Source organism: Topomyia yanbarensis, chromosome 3 (assembly GCF_030247195.1).
Source record: "Topomyia yanbarensis strain Yona2022 chromosome 3, ASM3024719v1, whole genome shotgun sequence".
Lineage (NCBI taxonomy): Eukaryota > Metazoa > Arthropoda > Insecta > Diptera > Culicidae > Topomyia > Topomyia yanbarensis.
Window position 1 is genome coordinate 184,763,755 of NC_080672.1, and position 19,259 is coordinate 184,783,013.

Sequence of the window (19,259 nt, forward strand, 5' to 3'; positions counted from 1 at the left end):
CCGAAACTTTTTTTAAAACCAAATATTAAATTGAAGAGTAACTCTAATTTAGTTATTCATCGATTTGATCGAATTGTTGGATTCGGCGGAGGAATCGCAATAGCCGTTAATCGCCGGATCAAACATTCCGTTACGCCGACTCTTGACACCAAGGTGATCGAGAGTTTGGGTATCGAAGTTGAAACTGATCTTGGTATCATTTTTATTGCTGCAGCCTATTTGCCTTTTCAGTGCACTGGCGAGCAAATGAATTTCTTGAAAGAAGACTTACAAAAACTTACAAGAAATCGGTCGAAATTATTCATAATCGGTGATTTTAACGCCAAACACCTAGCCTGGAATAATGCTCAAAGCAATTCCAACGGTAAACTACTTTTTAATGATTGCTCTGCTGGTTATTATTCAATTTTGTTTCCGAATGGTCCTACGTGCTATTCGTCTGTAAGGAATCCATCAACAATTGATTTGGTTTTGACAGATCAAAGTCACATTTGTAGCGAATTGATTACACATGCTGACTTTGATTCTGATCATCTTCCAGTAACTTTTTCACTTTCTCAAGAAGCTGTTTCCAATCCCATTAGCTCAGTGTTCAATTATCACAAAGCGAATTGGCAAAGGTACAAAACTTAAATTGAGAATAATTTTAATCATGACCTTGATTTACAAAATAAAGCTGACAATGATACGGCATTACAAAATTTAAGTATATCTATAGTTGATGCTAGAAATTTATCAGTACCAACAACACAGAAAAAATTTAATACTCCTATTCTTGACGACGATCTTCAACTTCTGATTCGCTTGAAGAATGTTCGAAGACGTCAATATCAACGTTCTCGTGATCCTGCTATGAAATGTATCTATCAGGATCTACAAAAAGAAATTGAGCATAGATTCACACTCTTAAGAAATGAAAATTTCGCGAAAGAGGTTGAACAAATCAAGCCAAATTCTAAACCTTTCTGGAAACTTTCTAAGGTTCTCAAGAAACCTCAGAAACCAATTCCAGCCTTGAAGGAAGGTGACCACATACTTCTTACAAACGAAGAAAAAGCTCAAAAACTTGCTCAGCAGTTTGAAAGCGTCCATAATTTTAATCTCAACGTTGTGAGTCCTATTGAAACCGCAGTCTTACAAAAATATGAAAACGTTTCAAATCAAGTATTGTCTCTAGACGATATTGTTGAAACAAACTATGATGAGATCAAACCCATCATGAAAAAGTTAAAAAATATGAAAGCTCCAGGTTACGATGGAATTTTCAACAAAAACCTTCCCGAAATCACCATGAGATACTTGGTTAAAATATTCAACAAATGTTTTGAATTAGCATACTTCCCTGAAAGATGGTAAATGCCAAAAGTATTCCTATTTTGAAGCCAGATAAAAACCCAGCAGAAGCATCTAGCTATCGACCAATTAGCTTACTCTCTTCTATTAGTAAATTATTTGAAAAAATCATCCCAACTAGAATGATGTCACATATCAATGATAAATTTATTTTTCTTCCTGAGCAGTTTGGATTTCGTATTGGACATTCAACTACTCATCAACTTGTGAGAGTACCCAACATGATAAAGGCAAATATCTCAGATGGCTATTCCACTGGAGTTGCTTTTCTAGACATCGAAAAAGCTTTCGACAGTGTTTGGCACAAAGGTTTAATTGCCAAAATGAGGGATTTCAATTTTCCAATTTACATAATAAAGATAATTAAAAATTATCTTACTAACCGTACCCTACAGGTTTCTTATCAGAATTGTAAATCTAATAAGCTACCCGTTAAAGCAGGCGTCCCTTAAGGATCAAGCGTCGCACCAATACTATACAATATTTTTACCTCTGATCTTCCAAACCTACCTACAGGCTGTGAAAAGTCACTTTTCTGTGATGATACTAGCATCTCAGCCACTTGGAGAAGTCTTCGTATTATCTGCAGTCGACTGCAACGAAGCTTGAATATTTTCAATGATTACCTGAAAAATGGAAAATTTCCACTAATGCGGCAAAAACACAATTGATTGTGTTTCCGCATAAGCCAAGAGCTTCTTCTTTTAAACCAAATAATAACCATATTATTAAATTTAATGGTTTGAATTTAACGTGGACAGATCAAGTTAAACACTTGGGTTTGATTTACGATAAAAAATTCACTTTTAAGGATCACATTGAAAGAATCCAAACAAAATGCAACAAATATATAAAATGTTTATACCCTCATATAAATAGGAATTCTAGGCTCTGCCTAAAGAACAAACTATTAATTTATAAACAAATATTTAGACCGGCAATGCTATATGCAGTGTTAATCTGGACAAGTTGTTGTGCTACTAGGAAGAAAACGCTTCAAAGGATTCAGAATAAAATTCTGAAAATGATTTTGAAGCGTCCTCCCTGGTTCAGCACAAATGAGTTGCACAGACTCGCAAACATAGAAACATTACAAATTACGACGAACAGTATTATAAGCAACTTCCGACAAAAATCGTTGCAATCTTCAATTGCAACGATTAGCTCTCTTTATAGTTTATAAGTTAGTTTATAAGATTTGTTTAGCTCCTTATTCAGAAGACAAGTAGGTTTAAAACATCCTACTGAAAACAAATACTTAACTGCGAAAGCATATTATAACTTAATAATAATTAACTGAATCATGTAAACAATAGGGATGAAAAGTCACCACTTGTGGCTGAACACCCAATGTACTAAATTAGAAATGTAATGCAAACAAAACAATATAATCAAATAGAAAATCTCAATATATAAAAATGAAATGGTTTCCGTGTGTCATCACATAACTCAAGAACGAGACGACGGATTTCTTTGATTTTTGCATTATGTTGTTGGTTATTTTCGGTGGAAGGTTCTTTGGCATAAAAATCAAATATTGAAATTTTCCTAATCTACCTATTAGTGCAATTGTGTTTTTTCATATATGCCCCTTTTGCTGGATATCTCTATATATAAAAATGAAATGGTTTCCGTGTGTCATCGCATAACTCAAGAACAAGACGACGGATTTCTTTGATTTTTGCGTTATTTTGTTGGTTATTTTCTGTGGAAGGTTCTTTGACATGAAATTCAAATATTGAAATTTTCCTAATCTACCTATTAGTGCAATTGTGTTTTTTCATATATGCACCTTTTGCTGGATATCTCTATATATAAAAATGAAATGGTTTCCGTGTGTCATCGCATAACTCAAGAACGAGATGACGGATTTCTTTGATTTTTGCATTATTTTGTTGGTTATTTTCTGTGAAAGGTTCTTTGACATAAAAATCAAATATTGAAATTTTCCCAATCTACCTATTAGTGCAATTGTGTTTTTTCATATATGCCCCTTTTGCTGGATATCTCTATATATAAAAATGAAATGGTTTCCGTGTGTCATCGCATAACTCAAGAACAAGACGATGGATTTCTTTGATTTTTGCGTTATTTTGTTGGTTATTTTCTGTGGAAGGTTCTTTGACATGAAAATCAAATATTGAAATTTTCCTAATCTACCTATTAGTGCAATTGTGTTTTTTTCATATATGCACCTTTTGCTGGATATCTCTATATATAAAAATGAAATGGTTTCCGTGTGTCATCGCATAACTCAAGAACGAGATGACGGATTTCTTTGATTTTTGCATTATTTTGTTGGTTATTTTCTGTGAAAGGTTCTTTGACATAAAAATCAAATATTGAAATTTTCCCAATCTACCTATTAGTGCAATTGTGTTTTTTCATATATGCACCTTTTGCTAGATATATCTATATCTAAAAATGAAATGGTTTCCGTGTGTCATCGCATAATTCAAGAACGAGATGACGGATTTCTTTAATTTTTGCAATCTTGTTATTTCCTGTGGAAGGTTCTTTGACATAAAAATCAAATATTGAAATTTTCCTAATCTACCTATTAGTGCAATTGTGTTTTTCTCATATATGCACCTTTTGCTGGATATCTCTATGTATAAAAATGAAATGGTTTCCGTGTGTCATCGCATAACTCAAGAACGGGACGACGGATTTCTTTGATTTTTGCATTATTGTGTTAGTTATTTCCTGTGGAAGGTTCTTTGACATAAAAATCAAATATTGAAATTTTTCTAATCTACCTATTAGAGCAATTGTGTTTTTTCATATATGCACCTTTTGCTAGATATACCTATATCTAAAAATGAAATGGTTTCCGTGTGTCATCGCATAATTCAAGAACGAGATGACGGATTTCTTTATTTTTTGCAATCTTGTTATTTCCTGTGGATGGTTCTTTGACATAAAAATCAAATATTGAAATTTTCCTAATCTACCTATTAGTGCAATTGTGTTTTTCTCATATATGCACCTTTTGCTGGATATCTCTATATATAAAAATGAAATGGTTTCCGTGTGTCATCGCATAACTCAAGAACGGGACGACGGATTTCTTTGATTTTTGCATTATTGTGTTAGTTATTTCCTGTGGAAGGTTCTTTGGCATAAAAATCAAATATTGAAATTTTTCTAATCTACCTATTAGAGCAATTGTGTTTTTCTCATATATGCACCTTTTGCTGTATATCTCTATATATAAAAATGAAATGGTTTCCGTGTGTCATCGCATAACTCAACAACAAGACGACGGATTTGTTGGATTTTTACATTATTTTGTTGGTTATTTCCTGTGGAAGGTTCTTTGACAAAAAAATCAAATGTTGAAATTTTCCTAATCTACCTATTAGTTCAATTATGTCTTTCTCATCCCAATCCTAATCTACCTATTAGTGCAATTGTGTTTTTCTCATATATGCACCTTTTGCTGGATATATCTCTATATATAAAAATTAAATGGTTTCCGTGTGTCATCGCATAACTCAAAAACGAGACGACGGATTTCTTTAATTTTTGCATTATTTTGTTGGTTATTTCCTGTGGAAGGTTCTTTGACATAAAAATCAAATATTGAAATTTTCCTAATCTACCTATTAGTGCAATTGTGTTTTTCTCATATATGCACCTTTTGCTGGATATCTCTATAGAGGAATTCCACGGGGAAGTGGCCGACCATAAAAATCCACCATCTCCGATTTTAACAAAAATTTGCAGCTATGTTTGGTTTATGAGTCTCCATGGCTTCCACAGGTTATTAGACCATTTTGACTCAAGAGCTTTTTTTTAAAAGGGCGTATGTGTTTTTGCATGCACAATGAACAAACAATAATAATACGAAAACCATAATTTGTCCAGCAAAACTATTCGAAAATGAGTTGCATTCATTAATCTTTGTAAAAAAATATGCACTGAAAAAAAAATTGTGCCGATTTTCAAAAAAATTATAATTAATATTAAAAATTGGAATTAAAAAAACCATTTTTTTAATTTTTAATTTTTTGCCAGCGAAAACCTAAATAAAAAAGAAATATTTTAAGTCTAATTTTATGATGGAGAAGTTATCAATAAAAAAGTTTTTCTAACAACAAATTTGTACATGTTTTTCAATTCTATACTATGTTACTGACAAAAATATATTTTTTTTATAGAATGTGATTCCCAATGTCATTTCGAATCAAAATGCTCTTTACAAAAATCTTCGAAAATGTAGTCGTTTTCAAGATATTTTAAATTTTGTTTAGACAAAAAGTAATAATTCGTTAAATTACGCCCTTTTCATAAGTTATTCGCATTCCTCCATCAACAATCGTACAATTTTCATAATAGTCATGATAAATTCTACAACTTACCTTTTGACACCAAGATGATAAGAGGATAATGTTGCAAGTTATAGGTCCGATTTATAAAATCACTATCGTCATTTTTTATACTAAAATGCATTTCTTCCTATTATATACAATTCCTATATTCTATATACACCTTAACACTTTGTTCGTTTATATATGCTAAAAATACTTGGTGTTTCGTCATTCGAAAACAGTTTCGCGGCAATTCTATTTTCTGAAATAGGAACAAAAGAGTGATATTTCTGTGTACCTGGAATCATTTTTGCCTTCTGATACAGGCTACTCCATTCAGCTGCTCCCTGTTCGTTTTCTTCTTGTGATACATAACAAAACGAAATTTATGTTAATTGTTCATTACTTTGCTGGTTAGCCCATTTATATAACTCTTCTGCACTTGTGATTGGATGTTCGTGTGCTATTGCTAAGCTCGCATTTCTTGCCATTCGTTTCAATGTCCCGCCAATTGCGTCACAGGGTCCTTTTCCATGAGAAGTTGCAAAAAAGTGCCACTCAGCATCAATTTTATAATTAGTTTTATATTTACAAAGACTAGCAAAATTTTTTCTATTTTTGTATTGAGAAGCAGCTCCATCAGACATAAATATAGCCTTCTTTAATTGCATTTTTGGTTTTAGAAAAGTTAGTAACTTTGAAATACCTGCACCGCGATTGCATCATGTTTTAGAACTTCGGATATTATTACAAAACTTAATTTTTTTATTATTCCAGAGTCCATATAATAAATAACAAACGGATGAATTGTAGCTTGATCATTGTTCCAATAACTACTCTGAGAAGCATCCTGCAAAACAAATGAATAATTCTCAGAAAAATCACAAATTACTAAAACTTCGCCTATTTTTAAAGACGATTTTGATTCATTTAAAAAAATAGACTGTTGATTTTTTATATAATCATGAGTTATCAATTTTTCCAACTTCTTACCAAAATATGTTACAAACTGATCAACATTTCTAGATTACATCTATCGGTAGCAACCCATTGTTCGAAAGTTATTTCTCCAACACAACGTTCCTCCAATTCTTCCGAAAAATTGTGTTCAAACATTGAAAGATTTGGACAGCGGTCACATTCACGAAGATAACAATCTTTTGATCTTGACGATGCACTACACAACATTTTTTCGAAATACAACTTGTAATCTTTTTCGAAAGAATATTTTTGTAGACTATGGAGCATTAAAATAATATTCTCGTGAATCGTACAAACACAAATGTTATGAGAACCTGAACTTCCTAATAGATTGCAATTCTCCAGTCTCAATGATGCAAATGAACTAAATCCAATAGTAAATTCACTAATTTCCTTAAACCTATTAAAAGTCTCTTTCAATGAACAAATTAACAGACGTTTTTGTACATGGTGACGCTTACCATCCTTTTTCATAGAAACATAGTCGTTTAGCCCAGGCATGGCTCTGCTAATCTGGTCGCTATCATAGAACTCCAACACCGTGTTTTTTGCTTGTGAATCCAAAGTATGAACCATCTTTTCGTTGTTGTTGTTCTTGTTGTTGTGATGTTTCCTTCTGCTAACAACCTAGCTTGCGATACAATGTGTTTGTTTGCATGAAATTCATCCATTATCTTTTGATTTGACCAAGATTTTGGTAAAATAGACAATAACCTCACTTGATCGTTTCTTGAACCTCCTGAATCTGCAAATCTCTCTTTCAGATGAGAAATTATATCATCAAGGTCAGCAGCTTTCGTTTTTAATAACTCCAGCTCATCATTTTCTACATTAAACCCGAATAAATGTTTTCGCATTCCATGTGAAATATTCGAATATTTACTATTGGAATAATTGACTTGTTGAAGCTAGTTTATTGCTATTGGTGAAACGTTGATTCCCAGGACTCCTTTATTGAATATTTCAATGTTATATATTCTGGAATAATCCTGCACATCGCTTTCTTGAGTAGATGCTGAGAAGATTGATGTAACCGATGGTATGTCTACTGGATCATATCCTGAAGGTGATGATTGTGGCTCTGTAGTGTAGATGCTCGGTAACTGAAGATATTTTATATTGTCAGAATTGCATGCCTGCAACCTGCAAGTATCACATATAAAAACAGACTCATCCAATTTAGTTTTACACTCTGTGGATTTTAAAATTTCAATAATTTTTTGCGTTACTTTGCGAAGCTTCGATGAACACCGTTTCTTAGGAAATGGCTTACAACATCTTACTTTATTGATATCCATAATAATTTGCTCTTGTTGACACCAAAACACCGTACTGACTAAGTCTCTTTAATGTGTTACCCTATTTCAATGTAAAATATAGGTAAGTTTTAATAATGGTTCATACAGGTATCAACTATTTTGCTTCAGAAAACATTGGCAGGTAAAATCTATGTCCTCCTATGGTTTCTCCAGAATAAAGAGTAATTCTCAAATGTGCGACTTAAATAACGTACAAATTGAACTATTATCCGAATATTATCAATATTATCAGCTTGGCGCTGAAAACAACATTTTTAGAGAATTCAATTTCTATGTAGTCAAATAAATTTATTATTTTCCTGTAGTTTTTTAATGGTTCGTTATACCGTCATGGTGTAAAGAGGAAAGTTATAGAATGTATTATGACTATTATGTAAATCGTACGATTGTTGATGGAGAAACACGAATAACACTTAGAATCACAATCGATAAAAAAAATATATTTTTGTCTGTAAAATAGCACAGAATTGAAAAACATGTACAAAGTTATTGTTAGAAAAACTTTTTTATTGATAACTTCTCCAACATGAAATTAGACTTAAAATGTTTCTTTTTACATTTCTTACAAAAGAAATGTATAGGATTCGCTCAAACTTTGAAAACTTTTTCAGAGGCCCGGAGGGCCGAGTCTCATATACCAATCGACTCAGCTCGACAAATTGAGACAATGTCTGTATGTGTGTATGTATGTATGTACAAAATGTCATGTAATTATCTCAGCAATGGCTGAACCGATCTTAATGAAATTAGTTTCAAATGAACGTTGCCATTTGACACTATTATTTTTGATTTTCGATATGTTGTTTATTTTCTGAGATATGGGGCAAAACTAAACCGATTTTGAATATCGGGGTATGAAAACACATCTACGTGATTCAAGGAATTCGATGTTGAGAACATTTTGTGAATTACCTTTATAATAAATTAACTATTTATCAAAAATCAATATATAAGTTCACTTCAAAGACAAAATAATGTGTTGATAAAGAAACAGTGTGTTCTAGTATTTATCCCTTGGATTACGCATTGCGTTCAATTATGAGGTAAATGTTGGATTGTATATCAATACACAGATCAACAAGTAATTCACCTAGTAGTGAGATAAAAAATTTCTCGTATAATTATACTCGTGGCGTCACCGAAAGCAACTGTATGTTTGAAGCCCAAAAATCTAGCGAAAATTTAGCTCTTTTGCAAGATTTAGGTTATACTGGTTATGGCACAAAAATCACTACTTACATTATTTATGATAAGGATGTAAGAAATCAATATATCATAATAATATACCTATAAAAATAACGTCACTGCATTAACCATCATTTGCCATTCCTCACACGCCCCCCCCCCATCTCTCTCTCTCTCTCTCTCTCTCTCTCTCTCTCTCTCTCTCTCTCTCTCTCTCTCTCTTCTCTCTCTCTCTCTCTCTCTCTCTCTCTCTCTCTCTCTCTGTCTCTCTTCTATCGCATCTATCTAGCTATTTCTGTATCCATTTCTATGTTGTGTGATAAGATCTTCTGCCAATCTGAAATATTTATTAATTGTAATTGCGAAGGTTTGTGAAAACAAAACTATTTTTTGTCTGCTGCTACATCAACTCAACTTTAATTCAATTGTATTCAAAGCCTGTATCTACACTATAATTAAGGAAATTCATAGCTATATCAGAAAAATATTTGGCTTAGCTGGGTAATATGAAAGTTTGACGATGAAAATTTTCAAAAGAGGCATTCCACGTGCGATATTTAAACTATTCGTATCTCTATTGAATTTTGAATGAAATATATGCTCAAAGACTGAAAGCTGAAGCCAGCAGGATTGGACTTGCCATCAACGTTTCGAAGACAAAATACATGAGAGGAAAAGGTTCTAGAGACGACAATGTGAACCTCCCACCCGAGTTGGGATTGACGTTGACGAAATCGAGATGGTCGACGAATTCATGTATTTGGGCTCACTGGTAACCGACGACAATGATAACAGCAGAGAAATTCAGAGACGGATCTTGGCGGGAAATCTTGCCTACTTTGGACTCCGGAGGACGCTCCGGTCGAACAAAATTCGCCGCCGCACGAAGTTGATTATCTACAAGACGCTGATTAGATCGGTGATCCTCTACGGCCACGAGACCTGGACTATGCTCGTGGAGGACCAACGCGCCCTTGGAGTTTTCGAACGAAAGGTGTTGCGTACCATCTATGATGGCGTGCAGATGGAAGACGGAACGTTGCGCAGGCGAATGAACCATAAGTTGTATCAGCTGCACATTCGTTGTATTGGTACGAACTTTCATGAAAAATAACGGATCAAAGACCAAAAATATCCCCAAATTAGATCCAGGAAAAGAAGTCTCCCAAAGTACCCACTCTCGTTGGGGGATGCAACTAAAATGTGTCTTCTAACTTATCGTTGTCCATATCTAGATATACTGAGTAGTTGGAACCATTTCTTTTTCACAGCATTGGTCTGTATAGGACTCATTTATCCATATTTCCTGCACGAGAATTCCGAACGAAACCATATGAAAGCTATAAGGATGGATGGAAAGAAACTGCATTGCAATCAAATGAATGCACGGCTTTTATGCTATCGACATAGCCTAGACATTTCACACTATTTACTTAAATGCAAATAAAAACTTTGAAATATCTACCTGTCTCATTCACGAATCGCATTCCCCCTGTCGTTCTCTGTTCAAGGAGCTTGAAAGCACATGTGACCTTGTCTCACTTTACTATATTCAATTGCGCGTTAAAATACTGGACCAGTAAATTCTATTCTGTATATAAATCTTTTTTTCGGGAATATGCGACCAAAAACCAAAAACTTCGAATTCCAAAGCAAATTGAACGTTCCAGGTTCCTGATAACTAATTAATGTCCAACAATAAAGTAGAAACACAATATAATCTTAAAACGACGCCGTCAAGTAAAGAAGCATGAAAACAAAAAGAATAAAACCAAAAAAAGATGGAAGCCCTAGAAAGTCCATTGCATATTTATTAGCCTCAGAAGATGGGATTTTCAAAAACATTTCAAAAGTTTCTGATGCAATGGTTCTCAAATTCGTACAATCCGGTTCATTCATTTTCTTTATTCAAAAATGTTTTTAGCTTCAAATATATGACCATTTCATTTTAATTAATTATTTCATTCCGCATCCTTTTATTCGTTTTGTTCATCTGCGTTCATTTTACTTATTTTATTCGTTTCATTCTTCAAATTCACTCTGATCGGTTTATTCTTTTTGTGCATTTTATTAATATCATTCATTTAACTTATTTTATTTATTGTATGCATTTTATTCATTTTTTCCAGTTTATTCATTTTGTTCAGTTTCTTCATTTTAATAGTCTGACTAATTTTAAAGTTTTAATCATTTCATCCCAATAATTTATTTGATTCAATTTATTTCTTTATATTAATTCATAACCTTTTACCATTGTTCAATTTTTCATTTTAATCAATGCATTCTGCTCATTTTCTTCTTTTTATTCATTTCATCACTTCAGCTCATTTTGTTTATTTGATTCGTTTGTTTTATTTATGCATTTCATTTATTTTTTACTTTATTCATTTTGTTCATCCATTCTTTTTATTCATTTGATTCGTGGGATTCATTTGATTCATTTCATTCATTTTATTTCATTCAATTTGTTAGTAAGAGTCAATTTATTCTATTAATCTTATATATATATATATATATATATATATATATATATATATATATATATATATATATATATATATATATATATATATATATATATATATATATATATATATATATATATATATATATATATATATATATATATATATATATATATATATATATATATATATATATATATATATATATATATATATATATATATATATATATATGTATTATCTAAATATAATCTTAATTTTTATTCAATAACCTAATCTAATTTGGTTCGTGTATATTATAATTTTGATTTACATTAATTTTTCTACTCGTTTTATGAATTTAAAAACCTATTATTTCATTTTTTGCTTTCCTTTTTTATTTCGGTCTTTTTGTTGATTTCTATAATTTATTCAGTTTATTCGAGATTTTATTCGTGCAAGACTAGAAACTGTTTTCATTCCACCTCTAGTTGGGTGCCTACTTCTCGTGAGTTCTGCAAACTAATTTAATAGTGAAATGTGCAAGAAATGTCTCATCTCACTGCTAGGTGGAAGAAATCTGTTTTTATTTAGGTTTTCGCTGGCAAAAAATAAAAAATTAAAAAAAATGTTTTTTTTAAATTTCAATTTTTAATATAAATTATAAATTTTTTGAAAATCGGTACATTTTTTTCAGTGTATATTTTTTTAAAAAGATTAATGAATGTTCTGCAACGCATTCTCGAATAGTTTTGCTGTACAAATTATGGTTCTTGCACAATATTTTTTAGTAAGTAGCGCACGCAAAAACACTTACGCCCTTTTAAAAAGTTGCCCTTGAGACAAAATGATTTGATTATCTCTTGAATATACTTAATTTCCCACATAGGCGCAATGTGAAAAGTTTCATCAAAATCGAAGATGGTCGATCACGATTTTTTACAAAATTGGACGGCTCTTCGTGGAATTCCCTAAAAATGAAATGGTTTCCGTGTGTCATCGCATAATTCAAGAACGAGATGACAGATTTCTTTGATTTTTGCATTAATTTGTTGGTTATTTCCTGTGGAAGGTTCTTTGACATAAAAATCAAATATTGAAATTTTCCCAATCTACCTATTAGTGCAATTGTGTTTTTTCATATATGCACCTTTTGCTGGATATCTCTATCTATGAACATGAAATGGTTTTCGTGTGTCAACGCATAACTCAAGAACGAGATGACGGATTTCTTTGATTTTTGCATTATTTAGTTGGCTATTTTCTGTGGAAGGTTCTATGACACAAAAATCAAATATTGAAATTTTCCTAATCTACCTATTAGTGCAATTGTGTTTTTCTCATCCTAATCCTAATCTACCTATTAGAGCAATTGTGTTTTTCTCATATATGCATCTTTTGCTAAATATCTTTATATATAAAAATGAAATGGTTTCCGTATGTCATCGCATAACTTAAGAACGACATGACGGATTTCTTCAATTTTTACGTTATTTTGTTGGTTATTTTCTGTGGAAGGTTCTTTGACATAAAAATCAAATATTGAAAGTTTTCTAATCCACCTATCAATGCAATTGCGGCATTTTTAGTTAAGGATTGTTTGCATAATTTGTCATTATATGGAGTTATTGGGTTTCAGTTTTTTTCCGCGACGGTCCTTTTTTGTTAAAAAGTTCTACTTTATGATTTTACTTGATTTGATGAATTTAAAAGATAGAGTGGTGAAGAAGTTGATGAATAACGTGTATGAAGGCACTATTCATAAAGGAGGGTATGGAAGCGGCGATGTTTTGATTCCAGGAATTCCCATGGTTAAAACGTATTAAAATTAGAAGTCAAGTGGAATCTTTGATAATTTTTTTTTTATTTCGATTATAGAGGTTTTAACCTTAAGGTCATTCGCCTCTTCGGGTTGGGAAAATCTCTTATGAAATTTTTTTAACCCTATGTGCGGGGTCGGGACTCGAACCCAGGTGCGCTGCGTACAAGGCAATCGATTTACCAACTACGCTACGCCCACCCCCTCTTTGATAATGAAAATAAGTCTTTAAAAGGCTTCGGCATAAGTTTGGAGTATTGTCGATTCTCCCGGGGCCCTGTTCACACATTGGTAAAGCATCAGTATTGTTACTGCACATAGAGAGAGAGGCACAAACAAAAACGATGATTATCATAACGTATATTATAGAACTTTTCGTAACATGTTTTATAGTTGGAATCATTATCATATCACAACCTAACTGCACTTGAAATAAATAGAAATTTGATCCACAAGCATTGCTATTTTTGCTTTCGTGTTGTATTTTCCAGTAAATAATTATAGGCAGGTCAGCTAGTAATATAATATAATATAATATAATATAATATAATATAATATAATATAATATAATATAATATAATATAATATAATATAATATAATATAATATAATATAATATAATATAATATAATATAATATAATATAATATAATATAATATAATATAATATAATATAATATAATATAATATAATATAATATAATATAATATAATATAATACAATAGCGCTGACAGTCATGTCCTCTTTCACATAAAAGATATGCTTCTCCGTTAGAATTTAGGAGTCAGTTTTTAATAAAAGCTCCATCAAACATGGCACACTTTTTACCCAAGATAAGGCTGAGCCAAACTAACCTACTGGATCACGAGGAAGCAGGAAGTCAGAAAACCAAAGAGAAAGTGAATACATAATAATATAGGGTAATTTCGGGAGAGATGCCGCGTCAGGAGGGATGCCGCACTTTCTATATCTCGTATATAGGGTCACTTTTATACGGTAATATGATATTGTGAGTTTGTCTTTTGAAGAATTACAACACTGGAGATGTAAAATAATCCTTATTATTAGCTTACAAAACTTTTATTAATGATTATGTGCGTCTAGTTGCATCACGGAGTGTCGAAAGTTTTTCAGTACCACATTTTTCGTTTTTTTTTTAAATTATTCGATTTTTTTTGGTAAATCATATATCTGTTGAGTAGCTGGGTCCTTTTAGAAGGCATTCTGATCATGAGCACGGTCATCCATAATTGCAAAGGAAAATGTCGTCGTGCGACATCTCTCCCATACAATTGGGAGAGATGCCGCATCAAAATTGTGGGTGAGATGCCGCACTCGATGGCGGAGGATACGTAGCTAAAATGTATTTTTTCACTTCGAAATGTCATTAAATGATCATTTACGTCAGGTATAGATTATTAATAAGGTATATACACAACCTAAACGGACCTAAAACAGTGGCATATAGGAATATGAGTCTATTTATTTATATATTTGAACGGGCGATATGTATCTAAGTATCAGTTACTTCGGTTAATTCTTTAAAGTTTCATGCACTAATTTCAGTAAACGCATTGATTTGTAGTGATATCAATCTTGGGATACAAATGAAAATTTCGACGAAATTGATGATTTTTAAAATGAATCTTTCAAGAACAAATCAAAGTTATATAAATACATTGTTGGAAGAAACAACCAAAAACTGCTTTCAAAGAACCCCTACCAATATATCGCTCGTACAAACATATAAATAAACAGTACCCTTAATTAAGTTACTCCAACTAAACCGTTACACAAGGTTGCAAAAATAAAATATTTTTAAAATGTTGAATAAAAAAATGTTTCTTGAAATTGTATTACCCCCTTCAGAAAAATGAAGGTGCTGGCGGATTTATAGGTGTAATCAAACTTCATGAAACTCAGCTGAAGACCCTTAATCACAAAAACATTAATGATAGCTGAAAATACTTTTGTTTGCCATTTTTCAGTTTGTGAGCATGGTGCGGCATCTCACCCGCACATGAGGCATCTCTCCCGCAATGACCTTTTTTTTAAAAAATGTTCATGAAAATTTGATGAATTTTTTTCATGAAAAAAACCATTTCACAGACACTTGTCGCAATTGATAAAAATGATTTTATCAAATATTGAATGGTTAACTTCGATACAGGATTGATTTTAAGAAATGCGCGGCATCTCTCCCCAAATTACCCTATTTAGGAAGAGAATACAAAATAAGAAAAATGTATCAAAATAATCTTACCTCTTGCTGGAAAAATTTTGCGTTGGCGGGTTCGAAACGCATGGCTGTAGACAGTACTTGGCATATAAAATAAATTAGATGCAGATGTTGTTTTGATTCAGTTCTATCGGCAAAATCGGTAAACTTATTTTTTAAAATATCAAGAGTCTTTATCAGAATAGTAAAGCCGTTTACCTACAAACAAGGTGTTTTAGTATAATTTATAGTACTATTATGATGTGCTTACTTTTCTAAAAATAGTTCTTGTACGATGACTATCGCGTAGACATGCAATCAATGATTTTAGGATATGAATTTTCAGTCGTATCTCTTGTAACGGGGCATCTGCCATAGTTTCAATTAACCGAAGCATGTCGTCTTCTCCACCAGTATTAAGAATCAGCTCTTTTACAATTCCTGAAAATGTATTATTTCTGCACAAAATGAATCAATAATTTTTAAAGCAGCATACTTAAAACAATTGTTCGACATCTGTCCAGGTGTATCATGTCATGGATACATTTTGATCCACCGCTATCTCGAAATATTGTAGCATTGTTATTGTTTCCACTCAGTAATAAAGTAAAAGCTTCAAGAATCATATCTCCCAGTATGAGGTTATCGTCTGGAAAGAAGAAACGAAAGCATTTAGCACACTTGAATATGATGAATAGGTGGATAACTTAGTTACGCATTTGGGTGGCAATTTTGTGATGTTGGAATTTTGCCCATCGCCGGCTAAAAAATGAATCAATGTAGGTAAATTAGGCAAAATTTAAGCGAAATTAGACTATTTTAACACGTGCCCCAAAGCGATTGAAAATTTATATGGTTAATACAAGGAAAATTCATAACTTTTTTCAAAGTGATCGAAAGCTTTTGAAATTTGGCAGATTTCGAGTACACTATGAATGGTTTCAAACGGAATTCAGCTCCTTTAAATATTTTTTTAAATATTGTTTTACAAAAATGCTCAAATTTCGAGTTTTTCAAATTTTGTATTTCTTTGAGTTGAGACAGGAAATCAATGTAAGCCACTCTAAAAGATATAAGTAGCGTTATGTCCTTTAATGATAATATCTTTATAGCAAACCCCAAACATAAATTTAAGAAAGATTGTGAATAAAACATGTTTGATCATATTACACCAAATTTCAAACATCCTAATAGAAAAAGAGTTAGTGTCTTTGGATTTGGAAAATTCGAACAACGATTTGTTTGTAAAATACACGTGTTGCAGTAGCGAAAGTTTCAGCTTAATAGAACAGTAAAAAGCAATTATCAAGCGAAAATTAAAGAAAACTGGAGAGGCGATCAGGATGCGGCACAAATAGCTCGATGTTGAAACAAAATGCCTCTAAGGTTAACAGGCCAGTGTTTTCGACTTTCGACGTGAGTGTGCAAGATTAATTTACTCATCTCATTACCGATTTTGCACATTTTTTTTAACCCATTCATTCCAATGTTGTTTGTACTGTATCGATTTTGTTGGCTATTTTCGACAAATTTGAGACTAAGAGAAACGAAAGCAATGAAATTGAAAGACGGATAGGTATTCTAGAGCGAATCAGTTATAAACTTAGAACGGAAAACTAGAACTAGGCAGGCTCATATGGGCATGATCGAAAGGAAATGTGAAGAATTCTTTGCCTTCTGCAGAGTAGGAGTTGGGCGTTGCACCCAAGTCTACCGCATGGTCTATGGTAGAATATAACTCATCATCATGTTTTACCGCCGACGCCGTCTTTCAATTTCATTGCTTTCGTTTCTCTTAGTCTCAAATTTGCCGAAAATAGCCAACAAAATCGATACAGTAGAACCTTGCGGCAATTAAAACATAGTACCATGTTGTTTGTGGACAACAACATTTTTGAACAGCTACCTATAACTTTTGATTGAGCCAAGGTTTGCTCACAAAAACAAGTAAGGCTAATAAATGTGACTATTGCCTTTCATTTGAGTACTAACAGTTATAAGGATCAGTTTTACAACTGAAGTTATTGCAATTAGTCTGATTGGATTCCGATGGAGCAGTGCTACCAGGGACAGTTTATGCCGATGACGGAAAATGAGTTATTCGGATTTCTTCGTTATGTTGCAATATTATTGAAACCTGAATCAGTTTAGAATGTCTTTGGCTACGTTTTCCACGCAAGTGGACTATTGTAAATATTCTAGGAGAATTGTATTGAGCATTGGAAGGTAAAAATTGAGCAGCTTCTAGCACTGCGAGGGAAGCACCTATTTTTATGAACAAAGGCTTTTCGTGTTTCTTGACTCCACCGTTTTCAAGGAAAAATAGTTTTGAATCCCTACCTGCACTAGAAAAAGGTTGAGCATGAAAGGGTTAAACCGTGCTATCGAGGAGAAACTTTCACGACTGAACTGAATACAAACATACAGAATAAATAATGTGTCCGAATTCTAAGTGAAGCAGGCTTTTTTTCATTCTTGAAAAAAGAGATTTGGTTACTGTGGGTAGTGAAGGGCATGCATGTAACTAAGTAAATTTATTGACAAAAAGTGCCGAAAAAAACAATGAATTAAAATAATGACTGAAAGTCCTTTTCTTCTTTTATCTTGATTTGATTTTTGACCTATGTGGCAACCAATTTATCTAGCCCTTCGGCTCCTTTGCACAGCACGACTCGGCTCTCTTGTGTCATTTAGCACCGCAACTCCCTTCTCGAACTACTCAGCACCATTCACTATTTGAGCTCCCGACTTATTCATGAACTACTCGGTCTAGCCAACTCCAACGAAGAATTCCCCGACGAGAGAAATTCTCCCGAAACCGACCCAACAAGCCAGGTGTCGAGGTCAGTTCGGCGATTTCGGTGGAGCAGGGCGTCCAATTCGCTGGTGTCCCGACGACTCACGACTGGTTGTGTCTCGTCGCCTCCGGCGGCGAAGGAAGTTCTCGCGATACCGATTTTTCTTTGGTTTTAGCACTACAACTTTTTTAGCCTTTTGGCTACCTGTCCGGTACCATTTAGCATCGCAACTCCTTTAGGCTCTTTGGTTCCCCTCTCTTTCCATTTCGCTCAACTTCCCCGATGAGCCATTCAGCTCACGACTTTACAAAAATCTTGTTCGCGAACTGATAGGTCTAGTCCCTGACAATAGATCCAGCCTACTCCGACGGAGAATTCTGCGGCGAGTGCGGTTCTCTTAAAGACAAGCGTTAGATTTCTCCAGATACCGATGTTCATTTCCATGAGCCATTTAGCTCCCCGCTTCGTCCCGATCTACTCAATCTGGTCCCCGGCGGTGGACCTACCCTACTCAACGGTCCAGCCAGTAGGTTCTGAGGTCCATCCAGCGATTCCGGGTTGTAACAAGTCGTTTAGTTTAGTCCAAGACTCTAGAGATTTTCGCGTTTCGTAATTTGTGTATGTATATGCGTAGTTAGTGTCAAGAAAATAAATATAAGATCTTACGGTAAGCAGCCCACCCAACACCCATGTAGCACGTAGTTATCCACAACATGCAATAGTTTCCACCACTAGCGCATATCGAAAGAAGTAGGAGGGTGGCGGTAATCACACTACTATAAGGACAGAATGGGGCGGAATATGTAGACGACTGAGGGGTTAACGGGCGAG

General features: G+C 33.2%; 1 protein-coding gene across 1 annotated transcript in view; it reads right to left on the reverse strand.

Annotated features, from left to right (window-relative positions):
• The window catches only part of LOC131687480 (WD repeat and FYVE domain-containing protein 3), a 1,208,520-nt gene that overhangs the window by 766,942 nt on the left and 422,319 nt on the right, over positions 1 to 19,259 (reverse strand). The window contains exons 8-10 of the mRNA XM_058971572.1: positions 16,127 to 16,279; positions 15,902 to 16,071; positions 15,676 to 15,849 (exon numbers count right to left, since the gene is read on the reverse strand). Of these exons, the coding sequence (XP_058827555.1) occupies positions 15,676 to 15,849; positions 15,902 to 16,071; positions 16,127 to 16,279 (497 nt within the window). The remainder of the gene's footprint in view (positions 1 to 15,675; positions 15,850 to 15,901; positions 16,072 to 16,126; positions 16,280 to 19,259) is intronic.